Source organism: Cheilinus undulatus, linkage group 4 (genome assembly GCF_018320785.1).
Source record: "Cheilinus undulatus linkage group 4, ASM1832078v1, whole genome shotgun sequence".
NCBI classification, from domain to species: Eukaryota; Metazoa; Chordata; class Actinopteri; order Labriformes; family Labridae; genus Cheilinus; species Cheilinus undulatus.
In genome coordinates, this window is record NC_054868.1 from 35251727 (window position 1) to 35275398 (window position 23672).

Below are 23672 nucleotides of genomic sequence, written 5' to 3' on the forward strand. Positions count from 1 at the left end.
TTTTACCAGTTTTTTGCTCTCAGTAGCCCATTTTCACCACATTATTTCTGCCACTTTTAACCCATGTAGACATTTTTTCCTTTTTGCAATTATTTCATTACTTTTCTTTAAAGTTATTTCAGTTCCTTCTTCTTTATCAATCTATCATTCAAACTGATATTACCGATGCTGAAATACACTCCCAAACATGACATTTTTCCAATATTTTGCTTCTCCATGAATTATGTTCCTGTTTTTATTTAAAACATCTTCAATAAAAAAAGACATTTAAAAAACTAAAACCATTTGTACCCATCCACACACATTCACACACAATTGACACAGTAGAGGGAGCAATTAAGTGTCTATGCCAAGGACACATCCACATATGACTGTTGTAGCTCTCAATCTTCTGGTTGAGACGACTGACTCCACCTACTGAGTCACAGCCGCCCCGCTTACAAAAAAGATTATAAGAGTATTCCAAAATAGTTTTTAATTTACCTTCTCAAACATCCAATCACAGTGCATGAAGTACTTCTTTCAAAATGCGTAAAAGCAACAGATTAAAACTCCCACAATGCATCCAACATATTTCCCTGATGTGTTTTAAAAAAAAAAAAAAACATTTTCTAGCATACAGGCTGCAGTGGTGTGTTGGCAACAATCCCAGAGTGGACAGGAAAAACCTAAAATGCAAATGTACCAATAGAATCAGTGAGGCAGAGTCACCAAGAGTTCATTAAATCACACCGATGATTTGTCCAGGACTCACCAACTTAAAACATTAAAAGTACATTTCTAAAATCATATCTTCTCTGAGCTCAGACCAGTGCTGATCCTGAATCAGTGAGTAGTGCAAAGAGATTCCTTCGGTGCAGCAGCGAGTTCCTTGAATATCACTACAAATCGCTTCGAGTGAAGAGCTTCCTGTACAGCTTTAGGTCAGACTGCACTGTTGCATTGAGGATAGGGGTGGTGGTAAACTCCACACTGCATGTCCCTGAGCTGCAGGGAGCCTCCTCCAGCTCCAGGACGGTCACATTGTTGGGCACAGCCGTAGTCAGAATGTGGGCGGGGACAAAGAGGGTCACCTGAGGGCCTCGACTGGGCCAGTAGCGTCCCAGGTTGAAGCCGTTAATCCAAACTTGACCCTGAAAGAAAAAAAAAAACAGATTGTTCATTGTCATAGTTTCCCTCTTTTTTCTTCAGCTCCCTCTCTTTCTATTCCTGACTCCCTCTTCTTTTTATGTATCTTCCCCTTCTTTTTATTGTATTTACCTCCTGTATTTTTCTGAATCTCCCTGTTCTCTATTCCTGCATCTTCCTCTGTTCTCTTTCTTTCTCTTTCTTTTCTGATTTTTGAATTTCCCTCTATCCCTTTACAAACCCAACACAACTTCAGTAGACGGCTGTTCAATATGAGTCTAGTCCTGCTCAAGATTTCTGCAAAAAATGATACAAAATGATAACTCTATTGTGAAAACTCTTAGGATTCTTTCTTTTCAGTGTTTTAATCAATGACCAATGTCCATGTCATAAGAAATTAATGTTCCCACCAACAATTAGGGTTATGTTCCTGATGCATTTATCACATTCTACCAGTCTTTCTTAGGGAAAAGTGTAACTTGCCTTCTTCCACTGGGGCAGCTGGATGTAAGTGTCCTGTGGGAGGTCAGGGATACCATCAGGAATGACAAAACTTCCCTTGTAGAATGCTGGAAGAGAGAGAGCAGCAGGTGCAGGAGGAGCTGTTGGTTTTGTTCCACCAAGAAGGCCTTGACTGACTGCATCATCGACACTGAGACTGTACATGGTCCAGCTAAGGAGTGCATCTGCCCCCAGAGTCAGGTTAGACACCAGGCCCTGACAGGAAAAAAAATCAAAATGAGACATGAAAAAAGGAGAGAAAATGCAGAGAGGGAGCCTAAGTATGAGCATGTCTTAGAGAAACTCTAGAAAATTGAAAGGATCCATTAATTTTTAGTTAAAACAAACAAATCTAAAACCAAAAAAAATGCAATTAAAAATTTAAAAGTAATCATTTTTGATTTTCTAAACTTAAAAATCTCAAGTTCTATACTTAAAACACTATGAAGTTTTGAATTTACAAAAAATGAAACCAAAAACAATGGCTTGATCAGAATTGTCATGTGGATGCTGTCAGTGTGTCATTTTCTTTTGAATGGCAGTGTCCAGCAATGGCTCTACAAACTCCAGATGCTGAGATAATTATCCTGTGATGATTCTGGGCTAAAATCATAAGTAGTTCCTTTTTGCGCTGTTCCAGTGAAACGTATAATTTGATTACGTTTCTAACTGCAGTGGTTCTGCAAGCCAAACAGCTTTACTGGTACAATTTTCTTCCAAGCATTCTGCCATTTTCGACTTTATAATCTAAATAATTTTAAATATGGTTCTTGCACATTTCCAACATTTTAAAGTAGAGAATTTTTTTTTTTTCTTGAAAATTTATGAATTTATAATCCCAACATAAATTCAATTATTAATTATCATTAATCCTATGTTATCTCCCCTTAAAAATTAAAGCCCAGATCAGTGAAGGGCTGCAGTAATGGCTGTCCTTCTGTAAGGAGGATCTCTGGAGCTCAGTCAGAGATCTTGTCACCTCTCTTACTTAGGCCCTTCTCCCCCAGTTGCTCAGTTTGGCCTAGTGACCATCTCTCAGTAGAGTCCTGGTTGTGCCAAATTTCTTCTATTTGAGAATTATGGAGGCCATTGTGCTCTTGGGAACCTTCAGTGCAGCAGAAATTTTTGTTGCCTTGCCCAGTCCTGTACCTTGCAAGAATCCTGTCCCTGAGTGCAGGCAGTGCCCTTGACCTCATGGCTTGGTTTTTGCTCTGCTATGCATTGTGAGGCCTTCTATAGAGAGGCTTGCATTCCAAATCATGTCCATTCAGTTTGTTTTGCCAAGGTGGACTCCATTCAAGATGTAGAAACATGTCAGCAGCAAAGGATTTTGCAGAGGATCTGAATACTTATGTCAATGTGACATTTCAGTTTTTATTTTTTATAAATTTGCAAAAAATGCTGCAATTCTGTTTTCATTTAGTCATTATGGGCACCAAGTGTTGATTAATTAGAAGTAATTATAAGAAATAATTATAACAACTGCAGGATCAGGTTGCAACATAACAAAAGGGGTACTGAATATTTTGGTTATAATATATTTGGTTGTTGTGAAACCATTCCTCACTGTTAAACTTGCCAATGAGAACCAGATAAAGCATTAATGTGTACTGTCGTGTAAAATAAAAATGTAATAACCTTAAAGTCGTTGATATTTTTTCCATAGTTGATTCGGCCCATATTCTCTACCAGTATGTCCACCTGGCTGCCAGCTTTTCCGGTCACCTTCACAGTTATGGCTTTGTCCCTTTCAAGAATCCCCATCGGCACCTTGACGAGAAATCAGCACAGATACAGTATGACAAAACAATAATGAGACATAAGAAATGTTCTCCACAACTTATTCCTAAAACCTCCTTTTGGAAACAAGTTTTCATACAAGTCAAGTGGTGTGTTGAGCTGCATTTCAACAGCAATGCTGTATTAATGTGGTGTTATAATAATAAAAAATGTAGCTTACAATTGAAAACATTGGGAAATGGGAAAACACCTTGGAAATTGGGAAAATATCTTGCACATTTGATGCCATATTGCACAGAGACATGGAGGACAAAACTCAAAGTTTAATCCTAGAGGCAACTCATCTTAATTCTAAAAATTACATATGGATAGGAAAAGAAGCCTTTCAGTTGAGAAGGAAAACACCAACAAGAACCAAAACCAAGTCCATTTGCCTTTAATATTAAGCTTTGAATTGCCTTGACCTAGATGACTGAGGACATAAAAGACAAGACAGATGAAAGTTACACTTGAGTTGGCTTAGGTAACTAAAAGTTGGTGTAAGGTCACCTCATCCCATTTGTTATATGCAGTATAGAATAAGATTGTAATAGCTACTTGCTGTACATGTGGGGACCTAGATGAGATGAGTGACACATTTAAAAAGTAGCACCCATGATGTACCCAAATTATGACTTTGAGCTCTTGACTCTACCAAAGTTGGAAAGTCAAGTACAGGAATGGGACCAACAGATAAACACCTGAACATGACATAAGACTCACCCCGTCTACAGACACGTATGCTCTGTCATGGACCCCGTTCAGTGGAGATGACAGAGGAGTAGGTGTGCTGCAGTCAAAGGGCAGAAGAGTCCTGTACAGCACATAACCAAAGGCCTACAAAGCAAACATGTATGCAAGTGTTTAAAACAATCAAACAACTTGAAAGTTAAAACAAAAAAGAAATAAAGGATACCTGGTTCAGTTCAATGTAAGTCTGAGGATACACGCTTTTGACTGGGCCTGAGAAAGAAAGGATTTCTAAGGCATCTGACACAGTCTGGAGCTGTGAAGACAGAAAATTATGTCTTTTTAAAAAGTAGGTTTTTTAATGATGATTTGACTTTTAAAAAGGCTTGAATAATTTCAAACACCTGTTTCATCATTACAGTCCCATATGCAAACTTTGGAGTTGTTGGTGGTACCGGACCCTCTGGTATTTGGTGGTACTGTTATGAAAAGAAACAGCAGTTCTTCCCATTTAACATCAACATAATTTTTCTCATGGTTGTTGCACTTGAACTTTTCTCCTTAATGGTACAAAAAAAAAACAGCTAGAGTGATATTAAAAGCAAAACCTATTTACCATTTTGATGACCTCTCGAATAGCAAAGTATTTTTGTGTGAGGTCTCCTGCTTCCGTGAGTGGGGCGTCATAGTCGTAGCTTGTGGGCTGCGGGGCATAGGGTCCATTGGCACCTGAGGTATCAACAATCATAGTTGAAACAGAACCACTGCTTGAGTGGTAATGGCAGAAAAAATAGCAAATTAAAACTGATGAGCGTTCCATTAGTTTGTATATCGACCTGCAGAAGGCTTGTAATACAATAGATCAATGACAATTATTGAGAAAATTGATGATGTATGGGATACAAGGTGTTGCTCCTTACTGGCTGGAAAGGTGTTTAGAAAACAGACTGCAAGTACTGTTAACTTATGTAATAAGTTACTTTACACCCCTGTTTGTAATGCTGTTTTTGAGATTGACAAGTGAAATGCTGGTATCTGTTGTTATTTTCTTTGCATTTCCTGACACTGATAGCTTTAACTGATCAGAATGTATGATAAGCTTACATATGCACTTTGCTTCTGCCTATTCCTGTTCAGTCACAACTCAGTAAATCACTACTGACCCTGTGTGAACTGTCTCTACTGTATTTTTTGTGTCTGGGTTTTGTTTGATGATCTAATTAAAATACTACCACCACTACTACTACTACTTACTGTCTTGGAAAGAGGAAATTATACTGGCTCATGAAGGGATTACAGCATCTGCCAATGCGCACTCACCATTCCAGTATCCAAAGTTTGTTCCTCCTATAAACATGTAACTGAAAAAGACAAAAAAAAAAACAAACAGATTAGAAAAACTTTAAAGGGGACATATTTTACCCTTTTAAGACAAGTTTATATTGGTCCCCAAAACATGCTTGTGAAGTCTGTTGCTGAAAAAACACTCCACTATAGGATTTTTGTATGTCTAAGAAACCCTCTGTTTCAACCCTGCTCAGAACAAGCCGTTTCTGTGTCTGTGGCTTTAAATGTTACTGAGCTGTCTGACTCTGCCCCTCCCAGGAAATGGATGTGGCATAATTGATGTAGCTCTCCTGACCCTCCACTCAGCTGGCAGCTGAGTGGAGGAACAGTAGAGGAGGGCAGAACTTTCTTCCAAGCGGGGAGGGCCAACTGAACCTGGGGGTGGGGGCTAACTCCCCACATGAAATCATGAGGGGAAAAATCTAAGGACAGCAGCTTGTTTCAACACACATTTTCTGAAAAGTGTGTGTGTGTGTGTGTGTGTGTGTGGGGGGGGGTTCCAGTACTTGAGGGGATTATGGACAGGCCAGGGGCACATATTTTACAAGAAAAGCCTGAAAAAGTGATTTCTGCATTATATGTCCCCTTTAAAGTAGTTAGAGTCTCTCTTAGAATAAACCAGAGGTTTGCCAAAAATAAAAGCATGTACATTTCTGTCATCAACTACAGAGCATCCAGCAAATATGACAGTCAAATGTTGAATCTCTCATGCAGCTTCCAAATTCAGCAGGTGATCTGTACATTTTTATCTGGGGGGTAGCCCAATGTGGCCACTTTACCACACGTCTGCTGTACAAACTATTTCTGCAGTCATGCTTAGTCATCATTTCTGTGTACTGTTTGTACATTTGCTTAAGTTGCTAACAATTGTAGCATTAGGTTAACTCGGCATGATTGTTTTTGTTTTTTCTTTCAGCAGATACATCTGCATGGACATATGAAGAATGCCTTCGTTTCCCTGTATACAATAAATGTGCAGTGTGACTGTAACCTGTTGTTTTAAGTCTTCTTTGCAGCCCTCCTGCCCTGTGGAGACCAGGTCCCCTTTATCAACCCTTCAATGGCCTATGTGTCTAAATCTGTCAGACTTAGCTATAAACTCACAGGTTAACATTTGCTCCCATGGACAGGATCTCGTTAAGAGACTTGGCGACTATTGTAGACGACACAACAGAATGAGGTGAGCCCCAATGGTCTAGCCAGCCAGTGTAAAACTCCGAGTTCACCTGGAAACACAGCAGAAAAGCTTGTGAGCTTCAGAGAGGAGAGCCTGTTTGGTTTTAGAGCTCAGGTGATATCAAGTGGGAACACTTACCAAAGGTCCATGAGGCTCAGCGTGTCTCTGAGCTTCAAAGGCTGCAGTTACATTTCCACCTAACAGAATAAACACGGATATTCTGGCATGATAAAGTACAGCTTCCTCATGACTTCTGACTAAGCTGCAATGTGACCTAGGTCAGTTTGTTTAAAAAAAGGAAGTTGAAGACTCATGTACAGTCATTTCTCTAAGAACCCCACAAAATGCCACACCAGCTCACTATATTAAAGTTAATCTTTGAAAAACATTTCATGTTCTTAATCATTAGATTGAAAATTAAATCAATCTGTTTAATGAGCCTTTACCATATAATATAATTAGGGCTGTCGAAAGTGAGTGAAAAAATTAATCCTGATTAATCTCTAAATTTCTGCAGTTATTTGTGATTAATTGCATTGGCATTTTTAAATTCAACAGTTTCCATTTAAACTATGGATACAGACCTGCTTTTATAGGTAGATCAAAGATTACAACATGATCTTAACCATGGCAAAAGGAATTATTAATGATTGAAACAAATAAGAGGACAGTAGAAAGGTAAATGTTTGATACACCCAACGTGTAAATATCTTTTGATCTATCTATCTGAGCTGTCCGAGTTTTTTAAACCGATGTGAAACATTAAGGAGAAGTGGTGTACTTGTTTTCATATCACTGTGGCTGCTGGAAGACGCTGCAGCGGCTTACCCAAAGTGTGTTGAAAGGGACAGTAAAGCATGCAATTAATCATGTTTTTAAAAAATGAATGCACTAATTGTGGAATCTTAGTTAATAATGATAGATGTGATTAATCTTCACAGCCCTAAATATAATACCATAGGTCACATTTCCATATGATATATGAAACAATGTTGTACAGTAAAGTAAATATAAATATATATAATACTAATAATATATAATACTATATATAAATATAAAGTATATATAAATGATATTTCACAAAATATTGTGGCATTATACAGTATGAAAATTTGACTCCAGAGCACACAATAAACTGTCTCAGCCTATTGAAGGTAGTATAACAGTTTTATTTTTTTAGCACATTTAATCTTTTGATTAAATACTTTGATCTGCTGCTTCCTCTTATTTTTTAATTTTATGTCACTTCTTTTACCTGACTGTAAAGCATTTTTGGCAAGTGTCTATGAAAGGTGCTACACAAATAAGCTTTGCTTGCTTGCAGTAGCAAAGAGCATATTGACTGGAAACTGAACACCTACCTGGCCCAAAGTCAACAGTTGCATAGAGATCTTGAATGGAGCCACACTTCAGGTAGCTAACCCCAGCCCCATCTGTGGTGAAAAGTACCACGTCATCGCCCAGGTGAGACCGGAATAGCTTGGACAGGTGGCGCATGTAGTTGTAGTCACAAGCAAAATAACTGCCGTATTCATTCTCCACCTAAAAGAACAAAGGCACCACTGGAGGATAAATAATACACAACAATGAATAAAAACATGCAGATATGCTAAGAAATCCACACTCACCTGTACAGTGATGATAGGCCCTCCGTTCTGATAGAGATACGGCTTTATCATTGGCAGCAACTTCCCCATCCAATCATCAACTGCTTTGATGTAATCTAACAAAAACAGATCATAGTGTTGCACAAAATACAGCAAGGGGGTGGGATTGTATTTCATCATTTATCGTTTATCTTGGACTCCCACCTGGATCTGAAGACCTCAGCACAATGTCTTTCTTGTTAAGAAGCCAGGCAGGGAGGCCGCCCTAGTCAACAGAATACAGCAGCAGACAGCATAGCATTAGTTAAATAATCACATGCAGTTAAAGATCCACTCTATAGTGATACTGCCTCAAAGTTCATGTTTTTCATATTAAATAGGGCATATACACATAAACATGAAAAACAATGGCTTTCTAACAAATCAAAAATCCCTCCATACATCCAGATTAGAGTACTGTTCCTCTTCTCTGACACTGCAAACACTCATTGTTCACAAGAGCACAACACATACATGCACCATTAATCCATTTAGCCTGCATGCAACATCGTGTTTACATACTTTAAAGGCTGGATTGCATGTGGGTGTGCTTCGACATTTCGGATCTGATCCATAGTCAGTGGATTTTGGATTATCTTATTGCTTTTAAAACATGACTGACAAACTGCGAAAGATTTGCTAAAATACATACAGGAAGATGGATGCTTCTTTAGCCTCCAAATGAAAAAGCTGATGCTGGCTGACATCCTGAGAAAGGTAGGCATACATAGAGGCTAGCTACAGCAGTCTATTAGACGATGAGAACTACAGTAAGTAGAAGACAACCCAGTAGATGGAGGATATGTTCAAAGAGGTAGTTGATGATTTCAATTTGATGTTGGATTGTTTGAGGGGTACATTTTTCAAACCAGAATTACATTTAGATTCTGGTTGCTGCGGCCTAAAAGCACTGAACTCCTCAAAAGTTTCCTGGTGTGGTTGTATTGGTACCCTCTTGTTCATTAATAAGAGCAGTTGCCGTGTTATTGTATTATCCCCTTTCTAATGTGGGTTACAGCAGCATCATAACACTTTCTTATTTAAAAGGAAAAAGCTAAAAGGAAAGTCTATTTCTGTCCATCTCTGACAAACATGCTCACCATGTCCCACTCTCCACATATGTATGGTCCAGGCCGGAGGATGACCAGTAGGCCGATGTCGTTGGCCAGCTGAAGGAAATGCTCCACGTCTCGGTCTCCACTGAAAGTATAGCGACCTGGAGATTCTTCATGGTAGTTCCAGGGGATGTACCTTCAATGTGACAGAGACATCAGTTTAATCCAAACAAAACACCCACGGTTTTTACAAGGTTCATAAAGCTGATGTATGCATGACACTGTTCGTATGTACCATTATAAAGAGAGCAAGAAAAAAACAGAGTAAAGCAACATGGAGTAATGAGAGATGGGACTGTGAATCACCAAAGAGAACCCATATGTGTAGCTCAAACCTAAAACTTCAGTCTTTAGAAAACTTGTTAAAGTTGAAAGTTGAGTTTAGAGACTTTAACCCTTAGAACACACCTAGAAAGTTTAAGGAATGGGGATGAACAAAGGGAAAAAAACATTTTAAGCTAATATTTGCCAGTACAGATATCAAGTTGATATTCGGTATTCCTACTGTTGTATATAGTTTCTTTTCATTCTGTTCTCTGCACTTGTAATAAGTGTGTTATTTTTTATTTTTATTTCTTGTTTTAGTAATATTTCTATGTATATTCCTATATTTTATATATTATTTGTTGTTGTCAGCAGCTTACAGTTACTGGACAACTGTAATGCCCAAATTTTAATTCCACCTAGGATTATTTCTGATTCTGAAATGTAGTGCTTTATTTGACCAGCACTTCAAAATCCCAAAATCTACACTTTACAACCAATTAATTTTAAAAAGAAAAAAAATTCTAAGCTGTGATAACTGACCTGGGGCTTTATTTAGATAAATATCTAAAAGGGTTAATCCCTTCTCAAAATTGTTTCAGATTACTCCTACAGTATGCAACTAGAATGGCCGTCTGAGGTGGCAGACCCACGCCTAAGCAGTGCCACCGAGGAACTCACGCTCCCATTGAGTACTATGGAGTTCAAAATTTGAAGTGCGAGGAAAACTGAACGGGTGTGCGGATCATCACCAAAATCTAATCGATTCTTTCCTGTCACTATCCCAATATTCCCTGAAAGTTTGGTGAAGATCCGACCTTCTGTTCTTGAGTTACCTCGTACACATACAAACAAACAAACAAAAAAACGAACAAAGATACAGAACCCTTTACATAACCCCCTGCTGATTTCATCGGTGTGGGGTAATAATCACTGAGTATGGTGAGATCTCAGAAACTGGTTTAGCAGGAGGCCTTTAGCCCTGTCACATGCTAACATTTGGAGACTCATACAGATATGTCACAGTTAACAAATTCTCTCAGTCTACATTCACAATACAGTTAAAAGTGACCCAAATCATTTTGCTCAAATGTGACTCATAAATGATTTTTTTCCTGGTAGAGTAATGAGTGAAGGTCACATTGAATCTGACATGTTCATACGACATTGAGGCTACTTTCACACGTGGTTCTAAATCAGATATATCTCATGTTTTGGGATTTGACTGCATTCTGACCAGTCAAGTCAAATTCATGTGACTCTGACATCATTCTGAAGCAACACACATCACAGGTGTGTGCTTGCGGGCCACAGAACCAACAGAGGCAGGAGTCCTGTGCTGAATGATGACAAACAGGGAAACCAGCAGTTATAGAGGCAGTCAGAGGTGGGGCAGTGAAGTGTTATGCCTAGGCAAGTAAACAGACCTGCTTTTTTAAACAATTTCAAAAGAAATGGCTGAGCACTGCTGTTACGGCCTCTGATAAGGCAAAGTCAGAGTTGTTTAGGTGAATCCTGTTTTTGTTTGGACCCTCTCTCACCCTGATTGTGTTGCAGGTCTGCCACACCTCCCCCGCCCCATTCTGCCACACCTCAGGAGTCTGCAGCAGCTGAGACTGATCTGGCTCATCTGAGAGCTTACAAAAGACACCTGAGATAGAGCTTCAGTCTCTCTCCCTCCACTCCTGGGCCATGATGTGTGTTGACCTAAAGGTTGTAAGCTTGCTCCTGTTTGCCACTGATTAAATCAAACAATTTTAGTTAAAGACAGAGGAAGGGTAGGGGAAACTCTGCCATTTTTGTTGGGTTTTGGTTTTCTCCTGTTTTGTGGTCAGTTAGGTAGTTTAGAATTGTATTTTAATTTTGGTACAGATAGTCTAGGTTGGTTCTTTTGTAGTTAGATTTGGGGTTTTTGTTTGTTATTTTGGCCTTTGAGTTCCCCGAAGTCAATACTTCCATTTTCGTTTTTCATTAGTCAACTCTTTGTTAGCAGGCTTTTTCCTTTGTTCACCTCTTGGTCAATTAAGGGTTAATTTTGTTATTACTTATTGTCCTTGTAAATAAATATTTGAAACTTTTGTTTCTAGTCGGGAGTTTTTTGTTAGTTACTCTTGTTTGGTTTTATAAACTTATTATGTTACTCCTTTTGGTTACCCCTAGATTACAAAAAAGGTCGTAACAACTGCCAACGAAGGATGTGGCTGTAGTGTCAAAGAAAAGCCAAAATCATAAAAGTTATTTGTAAAGAGGCTAAAGGATCCAAACAACGTTGCAGTCATGGTTAGATCATGTATCTGTTTTATGAACTGGACAGTATTTTGGGGGATAAACCCAGCTGTCAGTTTAGTTTGGCGGATCAGGACTATGACCTTTTCACACAGCAGTCTGCATCTAGAAACTATATTAAAAATGTAATGTGAAGAGCAAACAAAAAATCTGATCCAAGCAAGAAAAAATCAGAATCGAGCGTTATGGCCTGCAGTATAACATAGCCTATCTTACTCTCTACAGCAGCTGTAACCTCAGCCTGTGAGCTGATGAAATGAGAAAAAGAGAATGAAACACGAGGCAAACGCACGTCTGGATGGCGTTCAGTCCTGCCATGTACATCTTCAGCAGCCGGTCCTTCCAGTACACTCTGGGGATCCTGCTGTAGTGGATACTTCCTGATATGTATCGAAACACGTCTCCATCCTTTCTGAAGCAGTCATTCTTGTAGTCCACGCTGAAGGATCGAGGTTCTCCTAGCTGCAGGTCAAAAACACAAGACAAGTTCATGCATAGCTACAGGTTTTTACTGATCATGACTTACAGACAGCTGAGTCAGCTTGTGTGGTTAAAGTTTGCTGCTTTTATGGCACAGGGCTGGCATCTCAGCTGACTTTGGATCAGCTGGTAACCTTCACTGTCTGTGAAAGGTTTGAATACAGTAACTTTAACTTCTAGATCAAACCTATTTTTATAAATTCTATTTTTTTTTTCCTTCTTTAGTCATTAAAGGGCTGATAAGTGTTTAAGACCATAATGATGAAAATTTGCCTGAACTGGTAGGCCTATAAAAAGATGGGCTGCCATGACAGCAGAATTTTAAACAGCTATGTGACAGTAGTAATCAAACTAAATTGGCACCTTTTGGGACACTACTTCTAATAAAGTCCCTTGCAACCAATATTGCCAACTTTTTCCTCTTTTTAATAGTTAATGACTGCAAACGAACTTATACATGCTCTCTAAATTGCCAGCTTTCCGCACCATAACTCTGCCAACATATTTGAGCTCCTTAGTCAGGGGAGGTGTTTACTTGTGATTTGTTGCTGACTTTCTCAGGTACGAAAAGTTTATTCTCTTTTAAAGCCCTTTCCAATACTACTGAGCAGCAAGACGAACATTGCATTGTTTCAACATATATTGTCGAAAAGTACCGTAATGTCATTAATAATGACAACCTTTAAAAAGTAGTTATTACACACAAGTACATATGTAATGTTGTTGTAATGAAATAGCCGAGTTTAGTCCCTTGTTTGAGTTCAATTGTCAGAGCTTTTCATTTACTGTCTATTTTATAAAAACAATAATAAAGGGAAAGCTCCTCCAGTGCTGACATTAGAGGTGGTCTCGGTACTTACTGAATGTGCAAACAGCAGCAGCGTGACTCCAAATCTCAGCAGAGACATGATGCGTGCTCACCGAGTAAAGCAGTTTTAGATGAATGTAGCTCTCAGTGTGCGGTTTACTTAAGCATAATGCGCTCCCTACAGAGCTCACTTCCTTGAGTACACTGTCAGCGTTTGAATCACTGTGGACTCGTGAGGGTACGGAAGTAAAATCATGTGACGCTGCATTGTCTTGATGTAACAGCGCCTCTTAATCAGTAGGTGGCGGCATTGTCCCTTTTCTAATTTTCTAACCGTAGCGTTTTTTAATGAGGTGAGTTGGCATGTACAGGTGTCATGTCCAGTTAAACAGCTACGTCATATTTTTAAACCCATCTCCAGGTCAATCGGTCACATTTTTCTTACACTAAATGTAGAATTGAATACATTGTCCTCAATGTCATGATTTGGACACCACTTAATATCCACACATTGGTTTCCAGCTGGAAAATAGTCTGCTGGTTAAGTTGTTCTAAAACAAATTTAACCTTATCCTCTTTTTACTGCCTCATTTGTTTAATTTTACGTTGGTTATGATTATGTGTAGTTCTGAAAATTAGATGTTAGTCTTTTAGCTGTGAAAATGTAAAAACCTGTGGTCTATGGGTTGACAACATGCGTCACTGCTTAATTGATTCTTATGAATTGGTTTAAACTTCCTGGAACGTTAATAACTTGTATATTCAGAGAAACAGATCATAAAACGTTTTCCACCCACCTTTTTTCCCAGTGAAATATCAAATTAAACCACATCAGCTTTCATTTTCGTAGCACTTCACAGCAGGGACGAAGCTAGGTGTTGCCTACATCAGGGGCTTAGCCCAGGACTAGGGAAGTCTGGGGGTATTCTCCCGGTGAGATTTTTCCTGCTTTACAGATGCCATTTTCATTGATTTATGCCGTTTGTATTCATGGAATGCACATATGTTATTTGGGAGAACTTAAGGTACCTATTAAAAACAATTTCTTTTAAATGAATTGAGTTTACCTTATCTAATAATAAACACATAAGTGTTGAGTTTACACCTGTAACCCTATTACGTATGTTTTTAAAATTCCCAAGGTCAAATAGCATAACAGAATGAACAACTTATCATTTATAGGTACTATCTGATCAATTCCTTTCTGACTCACTCTGTTTTCTGCTCTCTCTTCCTCCTCTAATCTTTAACTCTCTCCCTTTCTATCTCTGCTTCACTCTTTTACTCCTGGATGGAAGTTATGCTGCACTGAAAGAATCTAACAGATTCATGTAACGGACGTGCCTGTGTGTTTAGGTTTAATCAGAGTGGTGAGTCTGACCTAAACGGCACAGACACAAGTAGAAACATGACGTGAACGAGCTGTGGGCTCGGGCTGAATTAACGTGCTGTATGTTGGCTGTCTACTAAATCATACTTTAGAAACTTTACCTGTGTTTTGACCATCTGGTGTCGTCTATGCTAAATGATTCTTCATTCAACTTTGGTCTCGCTACCGCAGCCTTGGCATTTACCAAAGATTGCATATTGATGACTTCACCCCCAATTCACGCACAATCAGTAACTTATCAGAGGAGCGAGTCGCTCTGAGACCAAAAAGGTTCAGGGCTTTTATGAAAACATTTGGGGCCTAAGCCCATGTAGCCACCCCCTAACTCCGCCGATGCTTCACAGCACAAAACAGTTAATCGAAATTGCTTTTTAGTGTTCCTTTTTAGTGTTAAGAACAACATTAAAAGGAGACACAGAGGAAAAAAGTCAAATCAAGGGAAATAAAAAGTGGTCAGATGGGATTAATAATGTCAATAGTACTTGTCATAATAATAACAAGCAATTAAATAATGGCCAGTTTCTAGTAAGTAAGACTTTACTTCAAATTATGCCAATTATTCTCTATTTTAATCAAACAGTAAGATGACAAGAAAACAGGAGAAAATTAAAAATGTTTAAAACTGTTTCAGAATCTTTTATATATTTTTTGCACTTTTTGGATGGACCCCTGGTGTCAGTTTCTTCTTTGGCCACTTTATTTCTATGTGTGTTACCATTGCTAGTACTATCCATTAGGAGTGTAGAAGTGATGAGTCAAATTGGCTTGCAGATGTGTTGGGATTGCTGTTCTTTGGACCCTTAGATGCACATGACTACTCTCTTTCACAAGTGGGTAGAGAATGTCCTGAAACAGAATCAGTGTGTTTGTGTGCCATTTTTGTTATTTTGGTCAATAACATGTTACAGCCTTTAAAATGAAATCAAAACAACTATATCTCAAACAAAAAGAGACCAGCTCACACCTCACAGATTTAAGGTTGAATGAAAAATCCAAACTTTATCAAAATGTTCAGTGACAATGTAAATTAACAATTAGTTCAGTTAATCACTAATAAGTTCTGAAGGCACTGGCCAAACAGGACAAGAGGAGAAAGATGGGAGTGACCAACCCAGCAATGGGCCGGGGGCCTGCACCATACTCTGCCTAACCAAAGCTTAGTATTGACAAGTAAGAACAAATCACATAAAATTGGACTACCAACAAATTATAGTACAAACTACAAAGCAAAACCCAGCAATCTAGATGTACGGGGCAGGAACAAGGGAGAAGCAATCCTTGGAAGCCAACCTACTCTTTGTACGGTCTTTGTCCTGGAGAGTGTGTGCCAGCCATATGATCCTCCTCTCCAAATGCAGATCACTCTCAGGTGTGCCACAGATTGAGGGAGGAGAGAGACAGGCTGCAGACCAGACCGTTACAATACTCATATGCAGGTGCATCTAAAAAACATGGAATATCATGAAAAAGTTCATTTTTCCTCTGATTTACTCCAGAAAATTAAACTCCCATATATTCTAGACTCAGACAAAGTAAAACATTTCAAGTCTTTTTTGTTTTTATCTTGGTGATTTTGGCTTAAAGCTCACAAAACAAAAAATCACTATCTCAAAATATTACAACATTGTGGAAAAATCCAGGTTTTGTGAGCCTTATTCTCTCACTCTGGTTTGATACACACAACTGCAATCATGGGGAAGACTGCTGACATGAAAAACTGTCAAGAAGACGATCACTGGCCCCCTTCATGAGGAGGGTAAGCCACAGAAGGCAATCGCTGAATGGACAGGCTGTTCTCAGAGCCTGATCTCTCAATTGTGGTAAGAAACAATGCAACAGTGATGAGCTCGGCCTTCAGAGGATTGTCAAACAAGTTTTTGGGAAAACACAAAAAACCTAAATACACATTATATGATATTTGTGAATCATTTCAGGCCAAAAGGCTTAAGCAATCGATGCCTGTTGGCATACACAGAACGCTGTCAGTTATGTAACATATACGAATAAAGTGATTCAGGCCAATTTCTGAACATCCCATTGCAACTTAGCCCACTTAAAAACTGAATAAAACTGCTCTTTAATAACATGGTGCAAACTCAAAACTGAAATCAGTGTTAGCTAAATTAAACAAATGGCAGGTAAATCAAACATTGATGAGGCATGCCCATCTCCTCACTTCTTCAACTGTTCTTGGCCCTTCTTTGTTTGGTTCTAGTTGTGTAGGTCTTGGTGTGTGGATTTTTTAGGGTGGGTGTGTCAGTGTGTGTCTGGGTGTGTAGGACTGGGTGAGAAGGTGTGTGGCTTAGGGTCTAGGTCTGTTGGTCTTGGATTTGTGTCTCTGGGTGTGTGCGTCTGCATGTGTGGGTCTGGATTTGTGGGTATTTGAGTCTGGTTGTGTGGGTTTCAGGGTTTGGGTGTGTCTGTGGGTCTGGGTTTGTGGGTACGCCACTGGGACAACTTAACCCAGGCCCTTTGGCACAAATCACCCCAGCCCCACCATTTTGAAAAACTAGCATGATCCAGCAGTTTAGAGCTAACATCATGCTAACTGTATAGACTCATTGTGTAGCCTACTAAAGCACTAAAACATGTGTGAAATGTTTTCAAACTTGTCTATAATTGTTCAGACACAACAATCAAAAAACCTTGATCATAGAAATTTTACTTTGAAAGGCGAAAAACAGCTTTTTGAGCTAAAATGTGCTTATCTCTTATGTCATGTGTCTCCCTTTTATGCAGAATGAGTAAAATGGATGGCTCTTCAAAAATATGTCACATTACCAATTTCTTCTATGGTTTTCTAGAAACAAGGGGTGGCACTACTTCCCCGTTGGCACAAATCACCCCACTCTCCCCTACGTGCAGTTCTGAAAATTAGATGTTAGTCTTTTATTGTAAAATGTAAAAACCTGTGGTTTATGGGTTTGACAACATGCGTCACTGCTTAATTGATTCTTATGAAATGGTTTAAACTGCCTGGAACGTTAATAACTTGGATATTCAGAGAAACAGATCATAAAACGTTTTCCACCCACCTTTTTCCCCAGTGAAATATCAAATTAAACCACATCAGCTTTCATTTTCGTAGCACTTCACAGCAGGGATGAAACTAGGTGTTGCCAACATCAGGGGCTTAGCCCAGGACTAGGGAAGTCTGGGGGTATTCTCCCGGTGAGATTTTTCCTGCTTTACAGATGCCATTTTCATTGATTTACACCACTTGTATTCATGAAATGCACATATTTTATTTGGGAGAACTTAACGTACCTATTAAAAACAATTTCTTTTAAATGAATTGAGTATACCTTATCTAATAATAAACACTTAAGTGTTGAGTTTACACCTGTAACTCTATTATGTATGTTTTTAAAATTCCCAAGGGCAAATAGCATAACAGAATTAATGGCTTATCATTTATAGGTACTATCGGATCAATTCCTTTCTGACTCACTCTGTTTTCTGCTCTCTCTTCCTCCTCTAATCTTTAACTCTCTCCCTTTCTATCTCTGCTTCACTCTTTTACTCCTGGATGGAAGTTATGCTGCACTGAAAGAATCTAACAGATTCATGTAACGGACGTGCCTGTGTGTTTAGGTTTAATCAGAGTGGTGAGTCTGACCTAAACGGCACAGACACAAGTAGAAACATGACGTGAACGAGCTGTGGGCTCGGGCTGAATTAACGTGCTGTATGTTGGCTGTCTACTAAATCATACTTTAGAAACTTTACCTGTGTTTTGACCATCTGGTGTCGTCTATGCTAAATGATTCTTCATTCAACTTTGGTCTCGCTACCGCAGCCTTGGCATTTACCAAAGATTGCATATTGATGACTTCACCCCCAATTCACGCACAATCAGTAACTTATCAGAGGAGCGAGTCGCTCTGAGACCAAAAAGGTTCAGGGCTTTTATGAAAACATTTGGGGCCTAAGCCCATGTAGCCACCCCCTAACTCCGCCGATGCTTCACAGCACAAAACAGTTAATCAAAAGTGCTTTTTAGTGTTCCTATAGAGAACAACATTAAAAGGAGACACAGAGGAAAAAAGTCAAATCAAGGGAAATAAAAAGTGGTCAGATGGGATTAATAACGTCAATAGTACTTGTCATAATAATAACAAGCAATTAAATAATGGTCAGTTTCTAGTAAGAAAGACTTTACTTCAAATTATGCCAATTATTCTCTATTTTAATCAAACAGTAAGATGACAAGAAAACAGGAGAAAATTAAAAATGTTTAAAACTGTTCCAGTATCATTTATATATTTTTTGCACTTTTTGGATGGAATTAAGTGGAATTTAACTGCAAAAGGCTGCTTAAATGGGCGAAAAGTGGCAAAAATAGGCAAAAGGGGGCAAAAAATTGCTATAGCAGGGTTTATACAGGAATCCTAAAGTTGAATTTATTACCTTTTAACACCTTTTTTACTACCTGTACAATATTTTTTACCACAAACACGCAATATCTGTGCTCATAGCTGAGCAGTTGCACTGCTCTGTGTCACACCAAAAAATGAAAAAGGGAGCTGCTCCCCCCTGCTGCTTTAGACTTCATAAAATCTCGAGTCCATCCAACCTGATTTTGAACCTCCAAGGGTTGAGCAGTGTGCTTCACGTGCGGTGAGGCACCCTGCTCAGGTGGTGTGGTGAGGTAAAATAACTCAAAGCACGGATGAGTTTTCTTGAAGGTGCAACATTATGTCCCCTGGTACTGCCTGTTATGGGACCTCGTAACGTTTGCCGGTGTTTTGTGCAGCCGCTTTGACATGCTGTTATTGTTTAGGAGGGGGCAGGATGAGTGTTTGTGAGTGAGGGACAAGTTGTGCCTGCTTTAGGGTTCCCCCAGGAACATATTACTCAGATATACATTCCTCTTTCTAAAAAACACAGCATTTCAGTCAAATTCATTCAATTTCCACGATTTCCATGTGAAAATTGTAAATTCCATTTTAATTGACCAAGTCCACGATTCTGTTAACGCAGAAATCATAGGGCCCTACATTTATGGTGTTTTTTGCACACTCTACAAAAAAGGTTCCCGGTCATTCCCCATGACCAGCTTAAGCCAGTCTTTAAATCCTGGGTCATCAAGCCAACATTGTGAAAAACTTACATTTTCCCATTGTGATGCTATTCCGACACCTAGCGTGCAAAGAAACAGACCGGGCAGCAGAACCAATCGAGGCTATCAACACCAACCCAGGTCCTGCCATCCTGCTCACACATGTATTTTATTTTAGATTTTTTTTTTTAGCTAAACAAACTTAAAACAAAAATTCAGGATCAATGCAAAAGTCATACTATATTGCAGGGGTGATGAAAAATTTACTACCAAGTCAAATTGCGTGTTACCTTTTACTACCTTTCAATGGCTTTAATTTGAGCTAATTTCATTTACTACCTTTTACTACCCCGTGGATACCCTCTTAAAGCAGGATTAAAGTGGCAAAAATGGGTGAAAAGTGAAAAAAACAAGTGGCACAAATGGGAAGAATGTTTCAAATTAAGACATAAAAGAGCCACAAATCATCACAAAATAGCCACATGTGGCTCTAGAGCCATGCGTCTAGTATCACTGCTCTACCTTTAAGTTTGCTATGAAGTACTTATGCTCAGGTGATATATTGATACGTGGTGTGGTGGGAATTTTGTATGTTTTGTATATTTTAACCTCTGATTTAGTTAGTCTGTAGGTTTAGCTGTGCATCTGTCTTATTGACCAAGGAATGACCTGGTGAATCCTTTTGTTCCAACTCCACTGTAAATCACATCATGATCACCACAGGGCAGTAAGTCATGAGCTGAGCAGCTGTATGTTGTAAAAGGTCATAAAGACCACTTTTTGGGAAGTGACCATCTGTTTTATTGCACCCCAACTGAATTACCCTTCTGCTCAAGAAGTTCTTTGAAGGTGGTCAAAAGCTCATGTGTTTGGTCAACTGCTCAAAGGCATGCTTTAGATGGTATAAAAAGGGGGTCCTCCAGTTGCTCAGTGGGCAAGCCTCATCACTGCTAAACTGCTGTGTGGTTGTGTGTGGGTTGCTCCCTCTGAATCAGAGAATTAAACTCTTGATGCATGCTATCTTACCAGTCTTGTTTTTTGACTCTCCATAGGTAATCAAGAAATTTCATTAACAATGGTCTTTCGCTATGTGAGGCTCCAGCCTTGAGAAAGTTCGTGAGAAGGCAGATTTTTACTGTACCGGAAAGAGGGATTAATGTGTTAAATGGAAAAAGGGAGGCTTGAAACAGTGCCTGGACTCAGACATTGTTCAGTTCCAGTTAAGTGTTTTTGTTTTTTTTTGTTACCAAAGGAATGTTTAATGATTACCAGGTAATGTCGTGTAGCTAGGTGCATAGACACAAACAACAATCGGGAACACAAAAACACGACTTTGCCCTCCAGTTTCCCATGAGAAAAGAATTAACTAGCAGAGAGGTTTCACTTTCCTAGACTTAAAGGTTTCGGAAAGGTGAGATGAGGTTACTGCCCGTTACTGCCCATTTGCTATTTTAAGTCATTTTCTTGCCCCATAAACCCCTGTTTTGCTTTTTTTTTTAGCCATTTTTAGACACATTTAAACCATCTTTGCCACTTCTTGCCATTTTTCACCACTTTTTCTGCCAAATTTTTGCCACTTTAAATCCATTTCTGTCACTCACAACACATTTTTAATACTTTTTGACTGCTGTTCACCATTTTTATTGACAATTACATAACTATAAGAAGATTTTTTGCCACATTTAACAATTTCTGCCATTTTTAGCCATTTTCAGCCACTTTCAGCCATTTATTGCCAACACAGAGTGATAATAACTTAATAAGAATGTCAAATTAAAGTTAAATGTTTAGAAGTAAACCTGTTACCTAAACTTTTCTTCGCTCTCTTAATAAGTAACAGTGCATGCAATTTGATGCTGCATTGTGTTCTACTCCAGACTGTAACAGTTCTCTCCTCAGCTCTCTCCATCCTTGCTGTCTGTCTATCTGCCTCATATCAGAGCACTACGTTAATACAGGCACGTATTGGCTTGTTAAGCAACCAAAGGGAACTATAGTATCTACAGAGGGAATTATTAAGCTAACTGTTACTCGAATTTAACATCATTTGGACTTCATAAAATCTCGAGTCCATCCAACCTGATTTTGAACCTCCGAGGGTTGAGCGGTGTGCCTCGCATGAGGTGAGGCACCCTGCTCAGGTGGTGTGGTGAGGTAAAATAACTTAAAGCACGGATGAGTTTTCTTGAAGGTGCAACATTATGTCCCACAGTACTGCCCCTTATGGGGCCTCGTAACGTTTGCCGGTGTTTTGTGCAGCCGCTTTGACATGCTGTTATTGTTTAGGAGGGGGCGGGATGAGTGTTTGTGAGTGAGGGACAAGTTGTGCCTGCTTTAGGGTTCCCCCGGGAACATATTGCTCAGATATACATTCCTCTTTCTGAAAAACACAGCATTTCAGTCAAATTAATTCAATTTCCACGATTTCCATGTGAAAATTGTAAATTCCATTTTAATTGACCAAGTCCACGATTCTGTTAACGCAGAAATCATAGGGCCCTACATTTATGGTGTTTTTTGCACACTCTACAAAAAAGGTTCCCGGTCATTCCCCATGACCAGCTTAAGCCAGTCTTTAAATCCTGGGTCATCAAGCCAACGTTGTGAAAACTTACATTTTCCCATTGTGATGCTATTCCGACACCTAGCGTGCAAAGAAACAGACCGGGCAGCAGAACCAATCGAGGCTATCAACACCAACCCAGGTCCTGCCATCCTGCTCACACATGTATTTTATTTTTGATTTTTTAGTCAAACCAACTTAAAACAAAAATTCAGGATCAATGCAAAAGTCATACTATATTGAAGGGGTGATGAAAAATTTACTACCAAGTCAAATTGCATTTGTTACCTTTTACTACCTTTCAATGGCTTTAATTTGAGCTAATTTCATTTACTACCTTTTACTACCCAGTGGATACCCTCTAAAAGCAGGATTAAAGTGGCAAAAATGTGAAAAAAACAAGTGGCAAAATGGGAAGAATGTTTCAAATTAAGACATAAAAGAGCCACAAATCATCACAAAAGAGCCACATGTGGCTTTGGAGTCACGTGTTGAGTATCACTGCTCTACCTTTAAGTTTGCTATGAAGTACTTATGCTCAGGTGATATACTGATACATGGTCTTTGGCTATGTGAGGCTCCAGCCTTGAGAAAGTTCCTGAGAAGGCAGATATTTACTGGACCAGAAAGAGGGATTCATTTGTTAAATGGGAATTGGAGGCTTGGAACAGTGCCTGGACTCAGACATTGTTCAGTTCCAGGTAAGTGCTTGTTTGTTACCAAAGGAACATTTGATAATTATCAGGTAATGGTGTGTAGCTAGGTGCAGAAAGACAAGGAAGTAAATCAAAAACACAACTTGGCCCTCCAGTTTCCCATGAGAGGAGAATCAACAAGCAGAGAGGTTTCACTTTCCTAGACTTCAAGGTATTAGAAAGGTTAGATGAGGTTGAGAGGTGAAAGAATGCATGCAGATAATGAACAGGGGATCAGGCCTGTCCACAAAATTGGCTGGTTCCCAGAAAACCCAGTAAATGGGCCCTCCCCAGTTGTGATTTATTGATGATATCAATACATGATATCATTGATGCTGGTGTCCTGGCTACAGTTATTTCATTTTGAAGCTTAAAAGTGTATGAAGTTGTTGAGTTATTGGAGGTTTTTTTTGTCCCTTTTTGTTGCCTCCATTAACCATTTCTTGCAACTCTTTAACCACTTTTCACCACTTATTTCTTCATTTTTTGGCACTTTAAATCAATTTCTGTCACTTACAACCTCATTTTTTCCAATTTAGGCCAATTTGTGCACCTTAAATCAATTACTAACACTTTTAACCAATTGTTGCCACTTTTTAACTGCTTTTCACCACGTTACTGCCCATTTGCTATTTTAAGTCATTTTCTTGCCCCATAAACCCCTGTTTTGCTTTTTTTTTTTAGCCATTTTTAGACACTTTTAAACCATCTTTGCCACTTCTTGCCATTTTTCACCACTTT

At 39.0% G+C, this 23672-nt stretch overlaps 1 protein-coding gene across 1 annotated transcript; it reads right to left on the reverse strand.

Moving 5' to 3' along the window:
- Positions 1 to 50: 50 nt before the first annotated feature.
- glb1 (galactosidase, beta 1) lies at positions 51 to 13453 on the reverse strand. The gene is made up of 16 exons (XM_041785005.1): positions 13274 to 13453; positions 12226 to 12395; positions 9369 to 9519; positions 8434 to 8494; positions 8251 to 8345; positions 7984 to 8164; positions 6761 to 6819; positions 6550 to 6671; positions 5419 to 5459; positions 4715 to 4827; positions 4503 to 4577; positions 4325 to 4414; positions 4132 to 4245; positions 3268 to 3399; positions 1612 to 1845; positions 51 to 1133 (listed from the first exon to the last, which is right to left on the reverse strand). The coding sequence occupies exons 1-16, from the start codon at positions 13319 to 13321 to the stop codon at positions 882 to 884; spliced, it is 1938 nt and encodes a 645-aa protein (XP_041640939.1). The 5' UTR covers positions 13322 to 13453; the 3' UTR covers positions 51 to 881.
- Between the last annotated feature and the right edge of the window lie 10219 nt (positions 13454 to 23672).

Coding starts and splice junctions, on each gene's coding strand:
- glb1 (XM_041785005.1), bottom strand. CDS start 13,321: ATGTCTCTGCTGAGATTTGGAGTCACGCTGCTGCTGTTTGCACATTCA. Junction 9,520..12,225: donor GGACTGAACGCCATCCAGAC/GTGCGTTTGCCT, acceptor GTCACATTGAAG/GTACATCCCCTGGAACTACC. Junction 1,846..3,267: donor AAAATATCAACGACTTTAAG/GTTATTACATTT, acceptor TTTTCCTGTCAG/GGCCTGGTGTCTAACCTGAC.